A 19,757-nucleotide genomic window follows, 5' to 3' on the forward strand; every position below is an offset into this window, starting at 1 on the left:
TTAGGTTCCCAGTGAAAACTGACCTTTCCCCATCTTTTGTCTTCTCTTTAATGTGCTATTGTAGGACCATCCAGATGTTTGCATCTAGTAAATTCTCTTTATGGCAAGGATCCAGGTTGTGACCTGGTAGTTATGACCCTGTTGCTCTTGCTTCCTCTCTGTGTTGCTTTGAGACCACAGGTCTGCAGTTTGCTAGGCAATGTCAGAAAATGTTCCCTAGCCTGGGAAAGGGAGACCTGCCCAACCCTTCCAAGCTGTCCAGGACATCTATCACCTGACTTTCAGCTGCCACTCTTGAAGGACACAAGCATCCTCCAGTATCATGCTTGGAAACCCTGAGCAGACAGCTCTGTTTTTGTGGTGACTAATACCACCGGGCTCTAGTTTCAGCCCTTGTGAAGAAGGCTGGGACTAGATAGTCTGTAAGGTCCCTTCAAACCCAAACCGTTCAGTGATTCTACAGTTCTGTGATTCTTAGCATGAGTACCTAAGTCCCAGTGTAGATCAGTGCCCACAGCTGTGTGTGCTTGTGCCTGAGCATCCTTCTGCTGCCTGCAGTGGGCCATGAGGAGGTGTTATGCGTGTGGGGCTGGAGCATGGGTGGCACCTACCTCTGCGCAAGGCTCGCAGGTGCTGCTTGGCGTGGTGGTGCAGCTCCTCCACGCAGGGCGGTCTGGTGGAGGGGAGAAAGATGTTTCTTTGCTGATGCCAAGGCGCTCGGTAATAGACACTCAGTTTGCTCTCTGCATCAAGGTTGGAGACAGCTGTAGGATGAAAAATAGAGTGCAGCATAAGACTTCTAGTCTCTCTTCCATCAACCTAGCTGAAAAGGAAAGGCTCTTGCATGGAACAGCATTGTCAAGAACTGGCACTGGGTTTGTTAGAGTACCTTTACTCCCTCAAATAGCAGCAAACATTATCTTCTCTGTGTTTCCACATCATGTTATACCAGTTAGCCTTTAGGCAATGCCCTTTTACCAGATTCCAAATGGCTCTATAGAGGCAAGCAGGTGAAATGATACTACAACAGCTTTTTCTATAAATGGACCTAAGGGATAATCTTTTTATAGACAGCAAAACAAAAATGCAAAGAAGCTACACAATCTTTCCATTTCAGTGACATTTTGAGCAAAGGCTGTGGGAGGAATAGGTCTTCAATTTACTCATTCTCCTGCCAATGCGTTCTTTCACTACATCACGTTACACACAACTAGTTTCTGACACAGGTGGCAAGTTCACTGCCTTCTAGGGCATAATGACTGAGATTAACTGCTTGCCCTGCTGAGATACTTTGACTGTCACCTATCAAAAGAGGTTCCTTTAATAGACAGCAACTTATGAGGGACAGGAACACTTCAGTTCCTCTTAAAGAGAAATCCCAGAAGTCTGGCCCTGAAAATCATATGAATCAAGTCCACTAAAGGGTTGAGAGAATTTCTCAGGAGAGCTGGGACTCATGGGAGTCCCATGGACTATTCCCAGCCTCAGGGTACACAGCTTTCCAAGGGCCAAGGCAGGAGTGGAGGGCCATGGGAGATGCCAGCACTCTGTCTTGGCCAGCAGCAGGGAGCAGGCTCATCCTGAGCCCACATAATGCAGCAGAGCAGGTGGCACATCCTCAGCTACAGCACTGGGCTTGATCCTTCTACCACAGGCACCGATACAGACAGACTCATCTAATGCCAAGGAGCTGCTTTGCTCACAGGACAGCAGACTGACACAGGCAGGCATCCTCATGCACAGGAGATAGCTCCTGGGCTTACCTTCCCAGTCAGCAGCCAAAGGACCAGTGCCTCACACTGATCCCCCCACTGGCCATGCAGCTCCTCTCCTTTGCATATTTCAGGGCTCTCATCTACTTTCCTGCTTTTGCACTCTCTTATATTTTTTGAGGGGTAGCCAGTGCATCATGACAGAGAATGTGGTGGATATTCTTTTGTCTTTCTTGTTTTGTTGTTTTCTTTAATGCAAAACAATATTCACTCAGCCTGAGGGCATACCAGTGCTTTGTATAGAGAAAGAACTGGGAAAGTACAGTTGGAGAAGAATGAGGGAGCAGACAGAAGAGAAACCTAGGAACCACGCTGCCATGTGTGGGATAATGACAGACTATCAGTTTCTTTGATTAGAAAAAACCCCCAACAGTTCACCAAAATTTGTAGGCGTCATGATGGAAGTGGTGGTATGATATGCTGAACAAACTTGCTGATGTTCAGGTTCTTAGAGCTTCAGCAAAAATGAAGGGACCCCCAACTCTCTGTCTGGTAGGGAGCCTTGCTTTGCTTCTCAGTGGATTTTTGCAGGTGGGGTTTCAGTCATTTCTCAGCACATTTGTAGTACTGCTCCATGCAACTGGGATGGTGTCAATGCAAGGAATGGCACTGGGGGGAAAAGAATTATAGTGGAGGAAGGTACTAGGATGAATGATGGCAACCTGTCAGTGCTTGTTCATCAGGAGGATTTACTAATTAAATTTTTGACATTGCAAAAACATAATGTTGCCAAATTGCAGGCAGAGCTTTTGATGGCTTGTTTTGTCTGTCTGTTACCACTGCAGTAGGGAAATACCTCGCTCACACGAGTTGATTTTATATATCCTTTACCCCTTGAAGGTAATGAGGCACTATGTCTGTTTTACATACAAGGTGCTGAGACACAAAGCAACTTGCCCTGATCCTGTTTTGAGCCACACTTCCTTCTTGGGAATCTCAGCTCAGGACAAAAATTTGTACACAAACCCCACCCATTCTTTGTAATGCCGAGGGCATGTGATATTCATGATCACAAATGGTACCCTGGAGGCTGAAGAAAAGGCAGGCACAAGCAGTTCCTTCCTACTCCCAGAAAAATCTGTCTAGACTGAAGTGCTAGTAGTTGTCTGTGATGAGGATCACTGAGTGAGTAGAAGTTTTACCTACTTATGAAATTTTCAGATATTTCATCAGACAAGAATAGATTTTGCTGCAAAATTTAGCTTGTAGAAAGCTCTTCTGGCCTTGGCAACAGTGTTTTACAAACATGAGTAGGAGTTGGGTTAATATACTTTGTGTGAGATTTAAAGATGAAACCAAGTTCATGCAAGCCCTGCTACACACCTACTGTTGTAGACACACATTGCTGCTGACAGATAAAACAGCATGACCTCTTAGCCACCCAACAAGTCTCCCTTAGCCAGCAGACCTGGCAGAGCTGTGCACAGTGCTGTCCTAGAAGAAAAATCACAAATACATTGCTTATCTTCAAATGATAAGGCATTAAGAAGCTTACAGTACCCTATGCTATGGCCCCAGCCAGCACCCATCCATGCCTTCTCACCTTTCCCTGCAGGATTTCTGATTCATGGTAACAGGAAATATACCCCCTGATACCAAGAAAGCAGAAATATTGCACAATACTCACTGAACTTACCAATCCTTTAAAATACTCCAAAGCTGGAGTGGATTTTCTAGGAGGTCCAGAATAGAAACTAAAAGTACTGGTAAAAAAAGCTGCAAGGGGATGAATGTTCTCAGCCTGCAGTGAGGAAGAAGCTCAGAGGGAGGGAGCAGCACTGGGTAGGGTGGAGGACAATGCTGGCCCAAGGATAAGTAGGTATAAACCCACAATAAATGCAATTAGTCTGGATGTTTGAGGAACAGCATCCCAACCTCAGTGCAGCAAAGCTCTGGAAAAAAAACTCCTGGAAAGAGGAAAGAGAGAAAAAGCTAACCAGCAAGTAAAAGCCTGCCAAAAGAAGGACCTGCTTCCATTTCATTCCTTGCACATTGTTCTTTGCATGTCCTTTTCTGTCCTTTGCACATTTCCTGTTCTTCTGCAATGACATTTTGCCTGGCCTTCACTGATTGCCCCTGGGAACTAGGCACCATTGCTGGGAGCTGAAGCCAGCGGATGCAACCACAGGAGTGCACTGTGAGCTTTAAGGACTACTGAACATCTGATTTTCTTCACAGGACTGAATCTCTTACTTCCACTAAAAGAAAAAAGCCAACCCTGTGGCAGGGTAATTCAGCAGACAAAAGACCACTGGGCTGAGATCTAGAAGAAATGTGCAGTCAAAGCTTCACCATATGCTTCTGCTAAGAGCTAGTGTTAAATATTAAGACTCCCTATATCTCTGTTCTGTGAAATGAGGATAAGGTATCTCTTTCAGCCAGCACTTCCTTTACTCAGTGTTTTACACTGCAGGCTGTTTTTACAATGCCGAGCCTGCGCGTGGCTGTAGCCCCTCAGCATCATCGTAACATGCATAATAAATAAAGCAATATAGAAACTGTAAAGCCACAGTCTTTAAACGATTAACAGCTGGACATCACACTGAATGAGAAAAAAAGCCAATCCAGAGATAGGAAATGCTTCATTTCAGGCATCAGATATAGACTGTTAACATATTTTTGTGTGTGCTTCTATCAATTTAAACTATACAAGTGAATCATATAAACTATCACTTCATTTCATTCCTGAGTTAAAGTAATTGGGGTCTTTTGTCTTGTGGGATGACAAAATGACAAGAGACCATTTAAATGGATTCTCCATTCCATTCTGTGGATCCATTAATATTGGCTAGTTTCCTAACAACCAATGTCAAACAGACATACACTGATGGCTCTTATGAGATTTTTGAAGATTTCCAAATAGCTGTTTTATTGAAGTTGATCATATTTATCATTTACAGATCCTTCTCATCTTCACATCCTCTCATTCTCTCCCTCTTTTAGCCAAGCAGAAAAAGGATCCTGCCATAGCAGAGCTGGATGTGGATGCTTGAAGGTTGTGCGGCTTTAGTGCACTCAGGCGTGGTTGTTCTAATAATAACACCACAAAGGCCAAGCAAGAAAGATTTCTGCTCTATTTATTTGATAGATCCAGGGGTTTCCCCCCACAACTCCGTCTGCTTCTACAGACACTTCCCTCCCCCTTTCCCAGATCCTTCTGTTTCTCAACTTTCTATTATTTCTATCTGTATTATAGTTGCTATTACCTGTCAGGGGAAGAAAGAAAAAAAGATAATTTCCTATGTTTCCTGGTTCAGAGAGAAAACACGATTTGTTGTAAGGTGTGAAAAAGTGTGCAGCCTGGAGGGAATTGGAGCAGCAAGCAAGGAAGTTGCCTACATGTTAAGGGCCAGTGCCCAGAGCTGTCAGCCCTGAATTCTGCACAGGCAAAGCTGAAAACTGGCAGCTGCTGAATCCTTATTAAAGTATCCAGATTCCAAAAGACAGAACCCAAAATTAAAAAGGATCAGACTAGGAATAAGGCTATTCCAGAGCCCAGTTATGCTAAAGAGATGCTGTAATGAGCCAAGCCCTTTGCAGGAGGCAGAGATGCTGGGGACTGTGCACTTAGTCAAACTCCCCCTCTTTGCACACCCTGCTGCAGGGTGCAGGATGCACCCAAAGGTTGCTGTGGTCAGCAGCCCCATCCCAGGCACTGCCTAGGAAAGCCCTTTTTCTCCAGCTTTAAGGTGGCTGACCTGTCATTTTAGCATATGCTATTTTTTGTAGGTATTTCATGTAAAAATGGTGACTTTTTCTTGTGTGATTCAATGTCATAAGAAAGCTGGATGTTCATCCAACTTTGCATAAATAGGTCTATGCTAGCAGCAGCAGAATTCAATGTGATCAGCCTCTTCCTCAGCTACTGCCCAGGTCAGCAGTGAGTTACTGCCTGCTGTGTTTGTGTGCAAAACATTGCAAGAAAATTAATTCTGAGGAAGACCAGATTATCTCAAAGACTAGGCAGCCTGGCAGCACATCCAACTTCATCATGCAATTTAGTGCATAAATGTTTCATTGAGGCAAGTGCTGAGTCTGATGTGAATTTTATTTATAGCCCTCCATGTCTCAAATGTACGCTTCCCCCAATGTGCTCGTGTAACCACTGGAGCACCCAGGGGGTTTAAGCCTACAACACTGGTAAAAATCTAGTTGCTTCTTTGCTGTTCATGTCCCACATCCATCAGCAAGCTCAGTACTTTCAAAGCAGCTCCCTCTGCAGCTTCTGCTTCCCAGTGATGGCAAAGAGAGTGCCAGGCTTATCCAGCAGGGACACCAGAGTCTGGAGCTCCTCAAAGGTGGGACAATCACTCTGCTTTCAACAATTGTGTTCCCTCCCAGCCATGCATACACCCAGACATTTCCCCATCTGCCAATGGCAAACCCCATCAACAGGAACTGTGAGTAGCTATTTGGATGAACTACTTTGCTGCCCTGTCCTTATTAACAATTGAAAAATGCCCATGCAAAGGGAGTGTGTTGGTGGGGCTGCTGTTTGTTGCAAATAAGGCTTGTCAGCTTTTCCAGCACCCAGCTGAATAATGGCAACCTCACTATAACTTCAGTGACAAGCATGGGTGTGCACAAAACTTCCCTCATACCTCTAGAAAAAAGTGACTGCAGCTAGAATCTGGGACATACCCCAGTGTCCTTGGAAATCTGGGTCACCCTGGCAGGAGCAGGATGCCACGCTTTTTTCCCACTAAGTCAGTGCCAGGGCAACACTTGACAGTGATGGGTTTATTTTCTAAAGCTCTTTTGCTAGGGCAAGGAGAGATGATGCGAATGTGACCAGCACTCTGGTTCCTTGGCACTGCAGAGGCTGCTGAGGACCCTTCCTGTGCTTCCCAGTCTTTCTCTTCCATGGGAAGCTGGGACAAGTCTTCCCTGGGACGAGTGAGAAATGAGGCAGGTCTTCACAGAGCTTTCTCAGCACATCTCTTGTCTAAGACAAGAGATGCCCAACTCAATGAAAGAGAAAACTGCATGCCAAACTACATCTCCTCACCAACCAAGTACTTTGGGATTTGTTCAAAGTTTAGACAGGATGCCCCAATCCTTGGCCACACCTTTTGTTCCTGTTTTCCTTGTGTATTCTGTGTGTTTGTGAGGGTGCTGTTCAGGGCAGACATTTCCCTTTCAGTCTTCACAGTACCCACTGTCACGGGGCCATGGGTGACTGATGACCCACTTTAGGTGGTTTGCTCCTTGGCTCCTTCTCTCTGGACGCCTGTGCTGGAAAACACGTTTTTTTTAATGGCCTTGAGCATCATTATTTCTTATTGCTTTTATCAGAGCAGAAATGCAGAGTATTTCTGAGGAGTTTTTGTGTTGTGCAACCTGAGTTCAGGATGGATGTGAGTGGAAAGCTCCAGTGACACAGACCCCAAGAGATGGTTTGGGCAACTGATCTGGACTGGAAGCCTGGATCACCACATCTGCCCTGCCACTGGCACTTGCACATGCAAATCAAAGCCAGCACAACTATGTCTGTGCAGGCTGCAGCTGCCCTCCAGAAAAACAGGAGGGGAGACATGACAAAACAAGTTAAGTCTTTAGCTACATGTGGGCAACAGCAAGAGTACAATTATTATTCTGTTCTGCACTCATGGATAGACAATTTAGCAAATTTTTCAAACTCAAGCAAAAAGGCAGAAATCTCACTGACAGCAGAATCTGTTGAAAAAGACCACAATCTTTTATGCTCTTTGTATTGTTTTATTTCCTGCCAATACAGTGAAATCTCTCATGTTTCAATCACAGTTTCTGTGCCACATCCCTGTGGTATTTTTCTGCCTTGCATCATGCTAGCCATGGAAATAATACCTATTCAGGAGAAAAAAGGACAAGTGGGCAAAACCCCATCCACATTTGGCATTCAGGTAGCAGGAGAGATTAAAATACTGGAAAGCATATGATTTGGGTGTCATTTCCATGAGCAGATCCCTGAATTTTGCATTTACCTGATGTTTGGTTGACTGGCACAACAGACCTAATTCAAGAGGGCTGGGAGGCGTGTGGTTCTTATACACGTAAGAAGATTAGGCTGTTAAGCAATATGCACTTATGTGAAGAGTACCACATGCTAATCCCAGTCTTTGCTTTGCTGCTTTCAACCACTGCTGGTGGTGTTTGAACATATTTTAAACTGCTTTTCCTAACTCTGTCAAATATGTTACAGTGGCCAGAATGCAACTTTGTATTTCAAAGTATTTCAAAGCTGTCACTGCAGGATAGACAATAACCTCATAGAAATACAGAGTACTTTATATTTTCAAGCCTCCATTCCTGTGAAGTTTTCTAGCAGGCAATTTCTTCCTTTCCTTTTATTCCTGTTCTCAGGTCTATGCTTTACACAGCCTCCAAGAGTGCCCTGCAGGGTAATGGTAAAAAAAAAAGGCAGACAACGTGGCAGTCCTGCCTGGCAAGCTTAAGGCTGCTGTTAGGTCAACTATTCTGCAGTAATATTAATTTCATATTCAATTCAGATTGCTGTCATGCTCCATGAGAAAACAAAGAGCTAACTAACCAATAAAATAGTGAAGGCATAAACAGTCTTAGAGAAAAACCCAAACAAGAACTATTTTAAAGTTACTGGACCTAATGGTAAGGATGGGTTGTTACAGCAGGGATGATATGGCATCTCACATACACACGTCTATGTATTTGTGTACACACACACTCCAGAGCATGTAGCTGAAGTCAGTGTCCCAAGAGAGCCCTTTCAGCCCTACATGCTTAATTAGTTGAAAGCACTTCTTTCAATTTGACACACTTTCAGTGCTTGTCAACACAGATTTCTTCCTGTGTTGACCCTTCACATTACTCTCACTCTGGATATGCAGCAAGATAAAGTCTCTTATCTCCAGAAGTGTAGTGTGTGTGGTCTCGATAACACACTTTTAAAGTATGCTTTTAGACATCCTTTGCAATTCTCTCCCACTGCTTTGCTATTTTTCTCCTATACTGACTCAGCCCAAATCACTACTAAGCTTGCCTGAGTTGCTCCAGCAGGTCACCATAATGCTCTCCTTTTTATCACAGAGAAGTGTGCTGTTCACTGTGATGTTGCTCTCAGATCAGTCATCTTGATTTCACATGCCAGCACTCAAGAACAAAGCTTTACAAAATTCATTTACTATTCTACCTATCACAGTTAATGCTCGCCTTGTGAAAAAAAGATCCTATAGATAACTCTATGGTAGGCCAAACTGGTTTTTGGTAGCAATTTTAGGGTATCCTGCCTATTTTCCTACTCAAAACATTCAATTCCCCTGCATATTTCTTTCTGAATATTTGCACCTGAAGTGGTCATTTTCAAGTAATAGCCCTCTGAGTCTATGCTGCACATCCCCTTTTCAAGAAGAGCAGAGGCTTGGTCATTTCCACATCAGCCATATTTCCAGATCAGCATCCACAGTATGAACAACCTCTCCACATCTGTGAACCTAGAGACCACCTGTAAAACATCATGAACCTTGGAAAAGCACACTGGTAGATGACACTCAACAAAGAATATGCTGTGCTTGCCATACTGGAAGATAAGATTCAGATGACTTATTCCAAGTACAGCAAATGTATTTCTGTTTTTCTAGAAATTTTCAAAAACTAAAACCTTCCATCTAAGCTCTAAGACTTAGTCTCCATACCTTCTCTTGATTGTCAGAAGCAACATTTAGAATCAAAGACACCAATTTGCACAGAAAATGAATGAGCCAGGCCCCTCTTCCCTTCCACTGGCACTGCCTGTAGGCTGAGGAATCAAACCCCCAAGAGTCAGGAACAACAAGCCACGTGTTAGGAGCAGACATAGTGGCTTGTATTTCACACTTCTTCCTTCCTTCCCATCAGTCTTTTTCAGTGTGCTTGGCTAGATGCCTTGGATGACACTTAACTGCAAGTCGAGGTAAGTAGCAACAGTTTCTTTCCATTCTATTTAGTAAATACTATGCAATAGTACATAAATACTATTACAACATATCCCTTCCAATTACTCACAGCCCTTCAATGGAAGACCAAGTCAAGCATCTCAGGGGGACCAAAAGCAACTACTTTTTTTCTTCCTCTGGAGAATATTCTTGCTGCTCCTGCAGCTCCATAAGTCTGTTCTGCAGAGGGATTGAGAGACCTGGCTCTGTCTCTCTATCCCTATCTCTGAATAGCTTCCTCCCCAGAATAGTAAGGCAGTGTTTTTCTTGGGACAAGCAACAAAAATCCCACACACTCCTCCACAAGGTCTCTCTGGAGCCACCCTGATGGTGGCCCAGAGCTGGCTGGCACAGAGGTGCAGTTAGAGATACAACCAGTTCACGGCGTAGCTCTTCTTTCAGTATAACTCTTCCCCGGTCTCAGTAAATACCCAAATCCTTCACTACCAGCCTCCTCAGATGTTTGGTCTGGCTCATGCCTCCCAAGCCATTTACTTGAAGCCCAGTTTCAGACAACCATCTGAATCAGCCCACAAATCACAGAACCACAGACTGGACTGGGCTGTAAGTCCAGAGATCACGTAGTTCCAACTCCCTTCTGTGGGCAGGAACACCTTTCATTAGACCAGATTGCTCTGGGCCAAGAGAAGGGTCCTCTCTCCACACTGTCCTTCCCCAGTCCCACTTCTGACAGGACACTTGTGTTAAACATTAGAGCAAAACTAAGAGTTCAGAGAACAAGGCCAGCTGAATTGCAGTTTCATTTGTTGAAGCAATAGAGAACACAGTCCTTTTGTTTTGTAAGAGGAAGGAGAGCTGCCTGAAAATAAGGATTTATGCCCCTTTCACTTCTATATTTTCTCAAGGGAATTGTTTTTAATGAAAAAACCTGATTAGGATTTAGGCAATCTTAGAGTTCTTGTGAATCCCTTCCACCCACCCTGTGATGCCAAGCACATGTTCCAGCACCCCTCACTGCCAGAGCTCCAGCTCTTACCCAGGAATTGCAGCCTCTCCCCTCCAGGCCTTTTGGGTTTGAAATTAGCCCTTAATCCACAAAGCATGGATGTGTTACAATGTATGTTATGGCCTGTATTATTTACAGTACTTTCTATACACAGACAAAAAGACTTTCTATACAAAGACACCAAGATACACTGGATTACTTTTTAAAGAAATCCATCCAGACAACATTTGGAAACTCTGTCAGTGATGTTGTATATCTAGACTGCAGGATGAATAACTTATGTCAAGATAAATTATTTTCCCACTGTTGTTATTATTTGAATAACATGTTCTCAGCTTACTCACCTTAGGCAGTAAATTTTTTTCTTCAAACTTGCACTGTTTTTTCTACTGTTTTTTTCTTGTATTTCAAGCCCTTGCTTACCTCAAATGGTCCACAAGCTCCAAATGGCAAATGCCAGCTTTCAAATTGAAGCAGGAGGTGAGCATTGGTAGCTGTGTCCCTGCAGAGGTGCAAACCTGTAACCATGCCAGCTGGGGAGCCCCTATGGCTCAGGCTGACCCACTAACTCCCACTTCAAAGTGAGACATCACAGCCAATGGCAACTAGTACATAAAATGCAGCATGGAAACATTTAAGCTAAAATAAATTTTAAAGCATTTACTTCTTTTAAAGTGTCGTAGGGTGTTAATAAAGATCATAACATAGGCTAAGCTTCATTGTTATGGCTAATATGGCTTTATGAGCCCAAACCATATCCTATTGTTTGTACTCATATTTATACTATTAAGCCACATATTCATGCACAAAGCCTAATTGAGTTCTGACGGGGTTTCTGAAAAGCCACATCTGCTGAAGAGCTTCAGGGTTTGTCAGAGGCTGCAGGGGTGTGGACCACTCTCTGGTGAGAGCTGTCATCCAGAACATAGCTGCAAACAGCTAATTCTCACACATTTGTAACTCCTCTGCCTTTGTGCACACATCGGACCCAGGACGAGGCAGCTTTCAACATGTCAGCTTTAGCACAGCAAATACAGAGTGGCAAACAATTTCTCCCTTAATGTTCATATACAATGATCACCTTTAAGTGTGGGCAGACATTTAATTATGAGTGTGTACCAAGCCCTGCACACGAAGAAGAAAACCAGAAGGCATGGCTGAAATGGCTACATTTCATTGCATCCAGTCAAAAACAGGGCAGAAATGTCAGATGTCAATGCCTACTGGCAACTATCAAATACCACCATGGAATGACTGCACTGACAGCAACATTGGGCAGGAAGTCTTCAAACTCTCAGCTGTAAGCAGTGATGAAAATTAAATAAAACTAATCTGCAGGAAATAAGCTTCTTGAAACAAAATCCACAGGAAAAGAGATTAAACAAGGAAATACTTTCTGAAAAATAATAAGGCAAGGAACAAAGAAGAGCAGGGAGAAAGGCATTGGGAGAAGGGAGAATTGTCATTAAAGTTATCATGCAGAAAGTATAAGTTAAAAGTGGGGCCACTGAGTAGCAGGCAGTGTTTGACCTTAAAGTATTGTGTGTCAAGTGGAATGGTGAATCAGGGCAGAGGGCACTCAGGGGACACGCAGATTTATTCACAGTGAGCAAAGCTGACAATATTTCCAAAATAAAGAAGCAGACAACGGAAAGTAGTCACAAAAGTAACTTTCCTTAGGGGAGATTTATCTCCCTGGAGAATTTCTGTAGCTAACAGATAGGTTCCTCACTGATTTTGAGTACAAATGAGCCTCGGAGAGATCTGAAGAGTCCTCTAGCAGCACCTGTCCCCCTCTGGTCACTGTGGAAGGACCATGAGAAGACTGACTGTGAGGAGCTGACATGTTCTGTCACCACCAGGCACCAAGAGGGGAGACATCGCCTTTATGGGGTAGCAGGGCTGCCTACTTGGAAACAAATGTGAGTCTGCAAAGCTATGGAGGAGTTCTCACATGTGGTTATTGAATATATTTAATGACAAAGTAAGGTATAAAATTGGGTCACAGACTGGCAAGGCAGAAGGTGAGTTTTAACTCAAAAGGTAAAGCATTGCCTAAGAAACTGAACAAAATATATTCATTTGGATGAAGGAAGGGATAAACACAGTCATAAACGTGACACCATAGGCTGGGCCAGGTGTGCAATTTCTCTGTCCTTCCTGAGTCATGAATCTTCCTGACTTCTCTGGACCCTCCAGCTATTCCAGGACATCAGGTCTGGCCGTAATTACTCCCCCTCCCACTTCACTGCCTTCTCTTCTCTGCCTCTCTTCTTTCTGTATGGATTTTCCAAGTGGTGTTAAAAAAAGGAAGTGCTGGAAGAGGTGCCAGACTGCTCTAGAGGCTGAGATGCTGTACATGCTGAACAGTGAAAGGCAGACGACACCCACGGATACAGCACAGCCCTGATCTGGCAGGATCTGTGGAGGGGGGAGGTGGCAATTGCTCCTCACATCCTTTCAACTCCCGTAGCATCTGCCAGCACAGGCGGAGGGGGAGCCACCCCAGCCAATTTTTTTTTTTTTTTATAATATGGATCTTGTTCATAAAGTCAGAGACATTTTATATACAAATACAGATCAGTTCCCTGCCATCTGCTTATTTCTATGTAGCATCTAAAGTATCATAAGGGTGTTACAGAGAATATGAAAACAAGGTCTTACCTCAGCTGCTGAGCTTAAAAAAAAAAAAAAAAAAAAAAAAAAGCAAAAAGAAGAAAATACAGGTGTTGGTATGCAGTGAAAAGCTAAAAACTGAGACAGCATTTTCAGTCATGGCTGCCTGGGCTGCTATTGTTTGTGAATGGAGTTTGGCCTGATAGGTGAATATGCTGGCACATCCCTGCTCTAGGCCTGGTGCAAGTTCCCTCCTGTCCTTCAACAGCCATCTCTTGTCCTGCCAGAGACCTCCTGGTCTTTCCTGTGGTTTTTCTACTTGTGTGTCTTGAGAGTAGAAATCACCCTTTTATGCTAAGCATTTGCACATGCAATTACAGGCCCTGCATTTCATGTGCTAGCTGAGGAATACCTCACTGGTGGGTCTGTTTGGTGTTATACTCTTACAGATCAAAGTTGTCCTTTTACCCCACTAGGACATGCTCCAAACCTCTGCAGATGAGCTGTGCTCTGTAGTGCCCAGGCTGCAGTTTTGGACCCACAAAACTAGGGGGTCCTACAGCACAACCAACCTTCACCTTTTAGAAGCAGCTCCAAAGTCCTGCACTGGATAAGAAATGAGTGGTTCATTGCTCAGAATTAACCCCCCATAGTCAGTATAGAAAAAAGAGCCAGTTTGACTGATCCCACCAGATCCCAGACCCACACAGCATGGGAAAACACAAGAATTTACTGATCATCTGCCAGAGTCTTTATCACTCAAGGGTTTGTAACTACTGTATTTAAATACAGCTAATTCTGATAAATCGAGATTTTTTCCCTCACTTGCCACTTTAATAATTTCATCTTCATGTTTGTTCACATTAGTAAGTATTGATTTCCTCTGGGATGCAGTACATTTTCTCACAGTGAGGGTGAGGTCTGTTTGGCAAGGTTTTTGTTATACAGTAATTTCTGAAGTTGGGGTATTGTAATACTTTACATACTTTTACTGCATCCAGAAAAAAAAGGTATTCTGTGCAAGAGCATAGAAGAAAAAATACCTAAAAAGTGCAACCACCACTTATCTAAGAAAATGGCATTAGGCAAAGATTAATGAGAATGCTTTTTATTTGAGTTATCCTTCATCCCATCTATTAACACCTTGATTCCTTCTGTCTGTGTAATATTGCACAATGACAATGCTTTAAAAATACCACAGTGCTTCTTCCCTCTACAAGGGCCAGAGCAACCTCTGCACAGCTAGTATGACTCTCCCTGTTTTTGGCTAACTATAACTGGGATGGGAATATACTTCACATATATTACATACTTTTGGGATGGGAAAGCTACAACAAAAATTCAGCCCATCAAAAGAACATATCTCAACTTTGAAGATTCTCATTTAGAGTCATACAACAACTTCTTTTGCAGATACTTCTACAGGACAGTATAATAATTTTCAAGGCTTTAAGAAAGTTCTGTCACTACTGAAGTTACAGTCACAACCACAATAACTTACAACTAAGGGAAGTATTTGCTAAAGGGATGGCCCAGAGACACTCATCTTCCTTACCCTTTGATGTGGACACTCAGTGAGTGTAGGATGGTGTTGCTCCAGAAATACTGCAGCCAGAAGAAACCAGTGATAACCGAAGTGCCAGACATGCCTCACAGAAATAAGCATTGATAAAGGACTGTGGGCAGAAACTCCTTTCTCACCCCATTTGTCAACCATTGAGACAGATATGTGCCCCAAGCTGACCTTATTCATATAATCTCCAGGGCAGTTTTTGTATTCAGAAATCCTTTATTTTGAGGGCAAAATGACATTAATTTGTTGCTTGCCACAGAAAGAACAACTTTGCAACAGCACTGTCAACTGCCTGGTTTATGTTGATTCACTCATCTCAGTAGGAGAAAAATGCCTCTTCCTCCAGCCAACTCCATACTCACCCCAGACCTCCTGCCATGAGCTGAAGCCCCATTGAACTACAGCTCTAAATTTTCCAGCCTTTCAACTGTCATCATGCCCAGCCATGCTGATAGGGGCTCAAATAATCAGGTAACGAATCCTCCTTTAACATGAAACCAGGGAGACTTGGGGATAGCTGTCCATCTGATACATATCTCAGCAGTACCTAACATTTCTAGCCAGGAGCCCACATAACACTGGTTTTAAGATTACAGCTGATGATAGTTTCATTTTGCATTTCATACTAGCAATCTTGCACTTGGACTAGGTGATCATGGTAGGAGGCTCCTACCAACTGATATCATTCTATTCTATTCTATTCTATTCTATTCTATTCTATTCTATTCTATTCTATTCTATTCTATTCTATTCTATTCTATTCTATTCTATTCTATTCTATTCTATTCTATTCTATTCTATTCTATTCTATTCTATTCTATTCTATTCTATTCTATTCTATTCTATTCTATTCTATTCTATTCTATTCTATTCTATTCCATTCCATTCCATTCCATTCCATTCCATTCCATTCCATTCCATTCCATTCCATTCCATTCCATTCCATTCCATTCCATTCTATTCCCCTCTACCCTTCCCTACCCTATCTACCAACATGAAAAACACTGCTAATTTTATACCTAAGTTTCAGATTTATAACATCTCCCACTCTGACAACTCCCTGCATGCAGGACCTCTGTAGTACTGTGTTGGGAGGTCATGAACCAATACAAGGCAGTGTATTGTGCACATGAGGCAATGACCCTCTAGAAATAATAGGGCCGAGCTAACTCCAGCTGTGTTATTTGGGGTCATTTCCCACTCCCAAACTGTGAAAGTTCTTTAGGTTTAAATGCAACAAAATGACCTCTGTCTTTATACAGTACATTATATCAGCAAAGCAGCTGCAGCCATGCTGACAGGACTGCATTTTAGCAGTCAGTTACTCTTTGTGCCTCCAGATTCTTCAGAAAGTACATGATGCTGATAAATTGTAGCAATGGCTTTGGCTGGCACAGTTTTACTGGTCAAAGATCACCCTATTTTCAGAGCTTTGTCCCATACCTTTGCACAAGCAGAGATGAACTGTGAAGAAATTTAGGTTCAATATATTCATTCAGACTTGTTATGGGGAACATAAGCTTTTACATTCATAACACATGAAAGACATTTTAAAGCGTGGGGCACTATAGTTTATACCCTTAGCTTCATTGACTGCAGTCTCCTCCCCTTGAGCTTTCCTACTTGACCCACTGGATAAATACATCTTCCCAGGAAGGACAAATTTCCATCCAGTGAAGCTGAAACCCTTTTCATGGGGTCCCAAGCTCTTCAGGGTTGCTTTGTTTGCCAAATCCTATTCTGATAGCCCACAGACCACAATTCATAATATAAATAAAGTTTATTACATCTCTTGGAGGTTCCACCAACTGCACAGTGCCTCTGTTTAAACAGCTGCCAGAAGATCAAGGCATGGCTCTGCCTGACTCCAAAAAAGTTTCCAATAATCCCATGGAGACTTCACTGTGATGATGGCACCAGAAACAACCTGGGACTCACAAGCTGACTAGGTCATGCAATCACCTTCCTCCAGAGAGGATCAGAGACTGCAACAAGGCCAACCCAGGGCAGGATGACTGGTTTGGAGAACAAGCAAGACTTACTGAAAGGATCAGGGCAGAAGGATGGATTCCTGAAAAGTTGCCAGTAAGTGTGGGTGTTGTGAAGAGGCACCATAGGAAATGCAGAGAAAAAACAGCATGAATTGTAGAAAGTAGAAACCCCATGCAAATTCAGAGCATGGGCTAGAGTAAACCAGACTGACACATCAGCCAGCCTTTGAGTAGGCTGAACACTTTCTGCTACACTTATGCAGTTGTGTACAATTTACAGGATTTTTTTTTTTTTTCAATTTTGCTGTTTTGCCTCATATGAATAGACACCTGGCACTACCAAGGCAGAAAGGGGCAGTCATACGTTGAGACAGAACAACTCAAGTCAAAAGATTTTATCAAATTTGGGAGAACCCCTTTCCTCTCAGGTATTTTCTGGACTTCTCTAATGTTGACAGAGTGAAAAATTATGAAGGGCAGGTTTAGGATGTAAGACAGGACAATCCTGGACTGCTCCAAAGAACCAGTACTGAGCTTTCAATACATGCCAGAACTGGAGATCCTGAGGCACATTTTCAGGGTGAACACCTTTTTCCCATGGCACTACTAGACCCAGGCTGGTGATACCAATCCAGTGACTGAGCCTCTGCTCTGGCAAGTCTTGATGCTTACAGAAAATCACAAGATTTGGATTGGACTATAACCTTGGAGCTCTGGAGTTGTCTGAGATTGGCGTCACGTGGATGGATTATAGAAGGGAAAAGAAAGCACATTACTGTTTGTGCAGGTTGAATTTGAGGAGACTACCATTTAAGCACTGCACACCTTGTATTTAAAAGGCTATTCAAGGTATTAGAACCATTTTTCTCATATTACAGCTGCAGCATCTCCAATGTACTCTGTCTTCCTAAAATGCTCATTAACCCAAGCCTCCTGAATCACATCTATCTGTTCTTCCTGCCATTCAAACTGCCCTAGTGCAAGTCAAGTCCCTTTCTTACAGATCATGAAAGAACATCTTAAGAATAAAATTCAGTCACCAAAAACCTGGGAGGAATTCAGTTCAGCAGGAATTCAGTTCATACCACCAAACCTTGGTTTTTTACATTGTTATATGACACACTCACTGTTTCATAGTTGAAAAAGCTGTAAAGTCACAGAACTCTTCTAGTCTGTAGTAAAAATACATCCATGGAACAATACAGGAACAATTAAGTTCCTAACCCATTGATGGACAGGTTATAATAATTATTGCAGGCTCATCTCAGCATTTGGAGTTAGACATTGAAAATAAAAGGGCTTTGGTAGGGTGGAGCTGAGACAGTCTGGGACAAACTAGGTGCAAGGGAAAACTGATCCTTGCTATAGCAGCCTCCCTTACCATGCCTGTATTTGAAGCAGGCAGTCTGGGCAGGGCTGTAGCAAGGTGATAACACAAACCCCCACTGGCCTCACTGCTGGCCAGTTGCAGAGCAGAAACACTGGGCTACAGGTGTCGGATTTCAGCTGCCTCACTCTGCAGGGTGTCAGGGGCAGGTGAAGCCCTCCAAGGTCTGTGAGTTCTACCAGAGCACAGGCAGTGAATAATACCTTGTCAGCAGGCCACATTATTGAATAGTAATAACTTTCCATAATAACTAATTAATGTCACATACAGACCAGACACTTGGAGAAAGTGCTATAGCTCTTCCTTCATCAAATTGCAGCACTGAGGTCGAGGTTTACTCATCTGCTGGATTGGTAGAAGAAGGTACCTGCATGAGAGCCAGAGCCTTCCCTTTGGCAGCTGTGGGCTCAATCAAGCTATTTGGCACCTCCCCCTAGCTCTATGGTGCCATTACTTCTGTGGCCATCCTGCCTGGACAGCAAACTCTAGTGTATTTGGATATCCCTCACCCATCCCTGACATGTCCTACAGCTCCTGCCCCACCAGTGACAACCCAGCCCTGCAAAAGGAGGGCCCCAGCAACCCCCATCTTGGGCAGGGCTCACACCTCCCAGGAAAGCACTGCCTGGACCCAAAAAGGCTCCTTGGCAATCCTGAGACCCTAGGGAACTTCAGGGAAAGTTTGTTTTGGCAGGCTCAGTAGTGTGGGCATGGTCAGCACTTTATCCCCTCACTTTTCCTGTGTACCAACAGGGGGACACATCTGTGACACTCCATGTCAAGCATGTTGCCTTTTCATTCATAAAAGGCAGCCTTGTATCTTTAATCACTTTGCCAGATAATAGCAAAGAAACAAGCACTTGATTGTCTGTGTTATCAGACACTGTTGGAAAAGTCTAGATAAGGATGCTGAACAACCTTGTCTTATTAGAATTCCACATGCAAACGCTTCCCCATAATCCAGAGTCATCTGTATCCCGGCAACCCTTTAAATTTCATTCTCACTGAATTGCCAGATCTTTATCAAAATATAATTACAGTCTTAATTTGGATGATAAATTTTGATTGCTTGTGCTCTGCCAAAAAAAAGAGAAATTGTCAGGTACACAAAAAATGAGGTGCAACTGTGAGATATGAATCTGCATATTCTGACATTGGTGCATCACCTTTCTTCTTATCAAAAGTTTGGCTCTGATACCTAGCAATGAGGTTATGTAGGGGTAAATAGGCAGGGACATGAAAAAAAACAGTTTTCTGATGCCATCAAATGAAATTTGTACTAAAAAGAGGGAAGAATTTGAAATCTGCAGTTGCACATGAAGATTATCACTATTATGAAGATTATATACTATTATCATTACGAGGTAAACGATGTGCAGCACTGCTGTGCAAAGCAGAAGGAAACACAGGTCCTTCCTGAAACAAGAAGAGATTGTGCAGAACTCACCTTTTCTCCCACTGCCTCACCCCCCCTCCTTCAATTACTGGCAGAAAACAGCACAGTGCTTTATCATTATATCCAG

General features: G+C 43.2%; 1 protein-coding gene across 1 annotated transcript in view; it reads right to left on the reverse strand.

The window, feature by feature from the left end:
• NHS (NHS actin remodeling regulator) overlaps window positions 1-19,757 on the reverse strand; it is a 248,272-nt gene that overhangs the window by 22,346 nt on the left and 206,169 nt on the right. The window contains exon 2 of the mRNA XM_058864667.1: window positions 612-764. Within this exon, the coding sequence (XP_058720650.1) occupies window positions 612-764 (153 nt within the window). The remainder of the gene's footprint in view (window positions 1-611; window positions 765-19,757) is intronic.

The sequence above is a fragment of the Poecile atricapillus genome, chromosome 1 (genome assembly GCF_030490865.1).
Source record: "Poecile atricapillus isolate bPoeAtr1 chromosome 1, bPoeAtr1.hap1, whole genome shotgun sequence".
NCBI lineage: Eukaryota > Metazoa > Chordata > Aves > Passeriformes > Paridae > Poecile > Poecile atricapillus.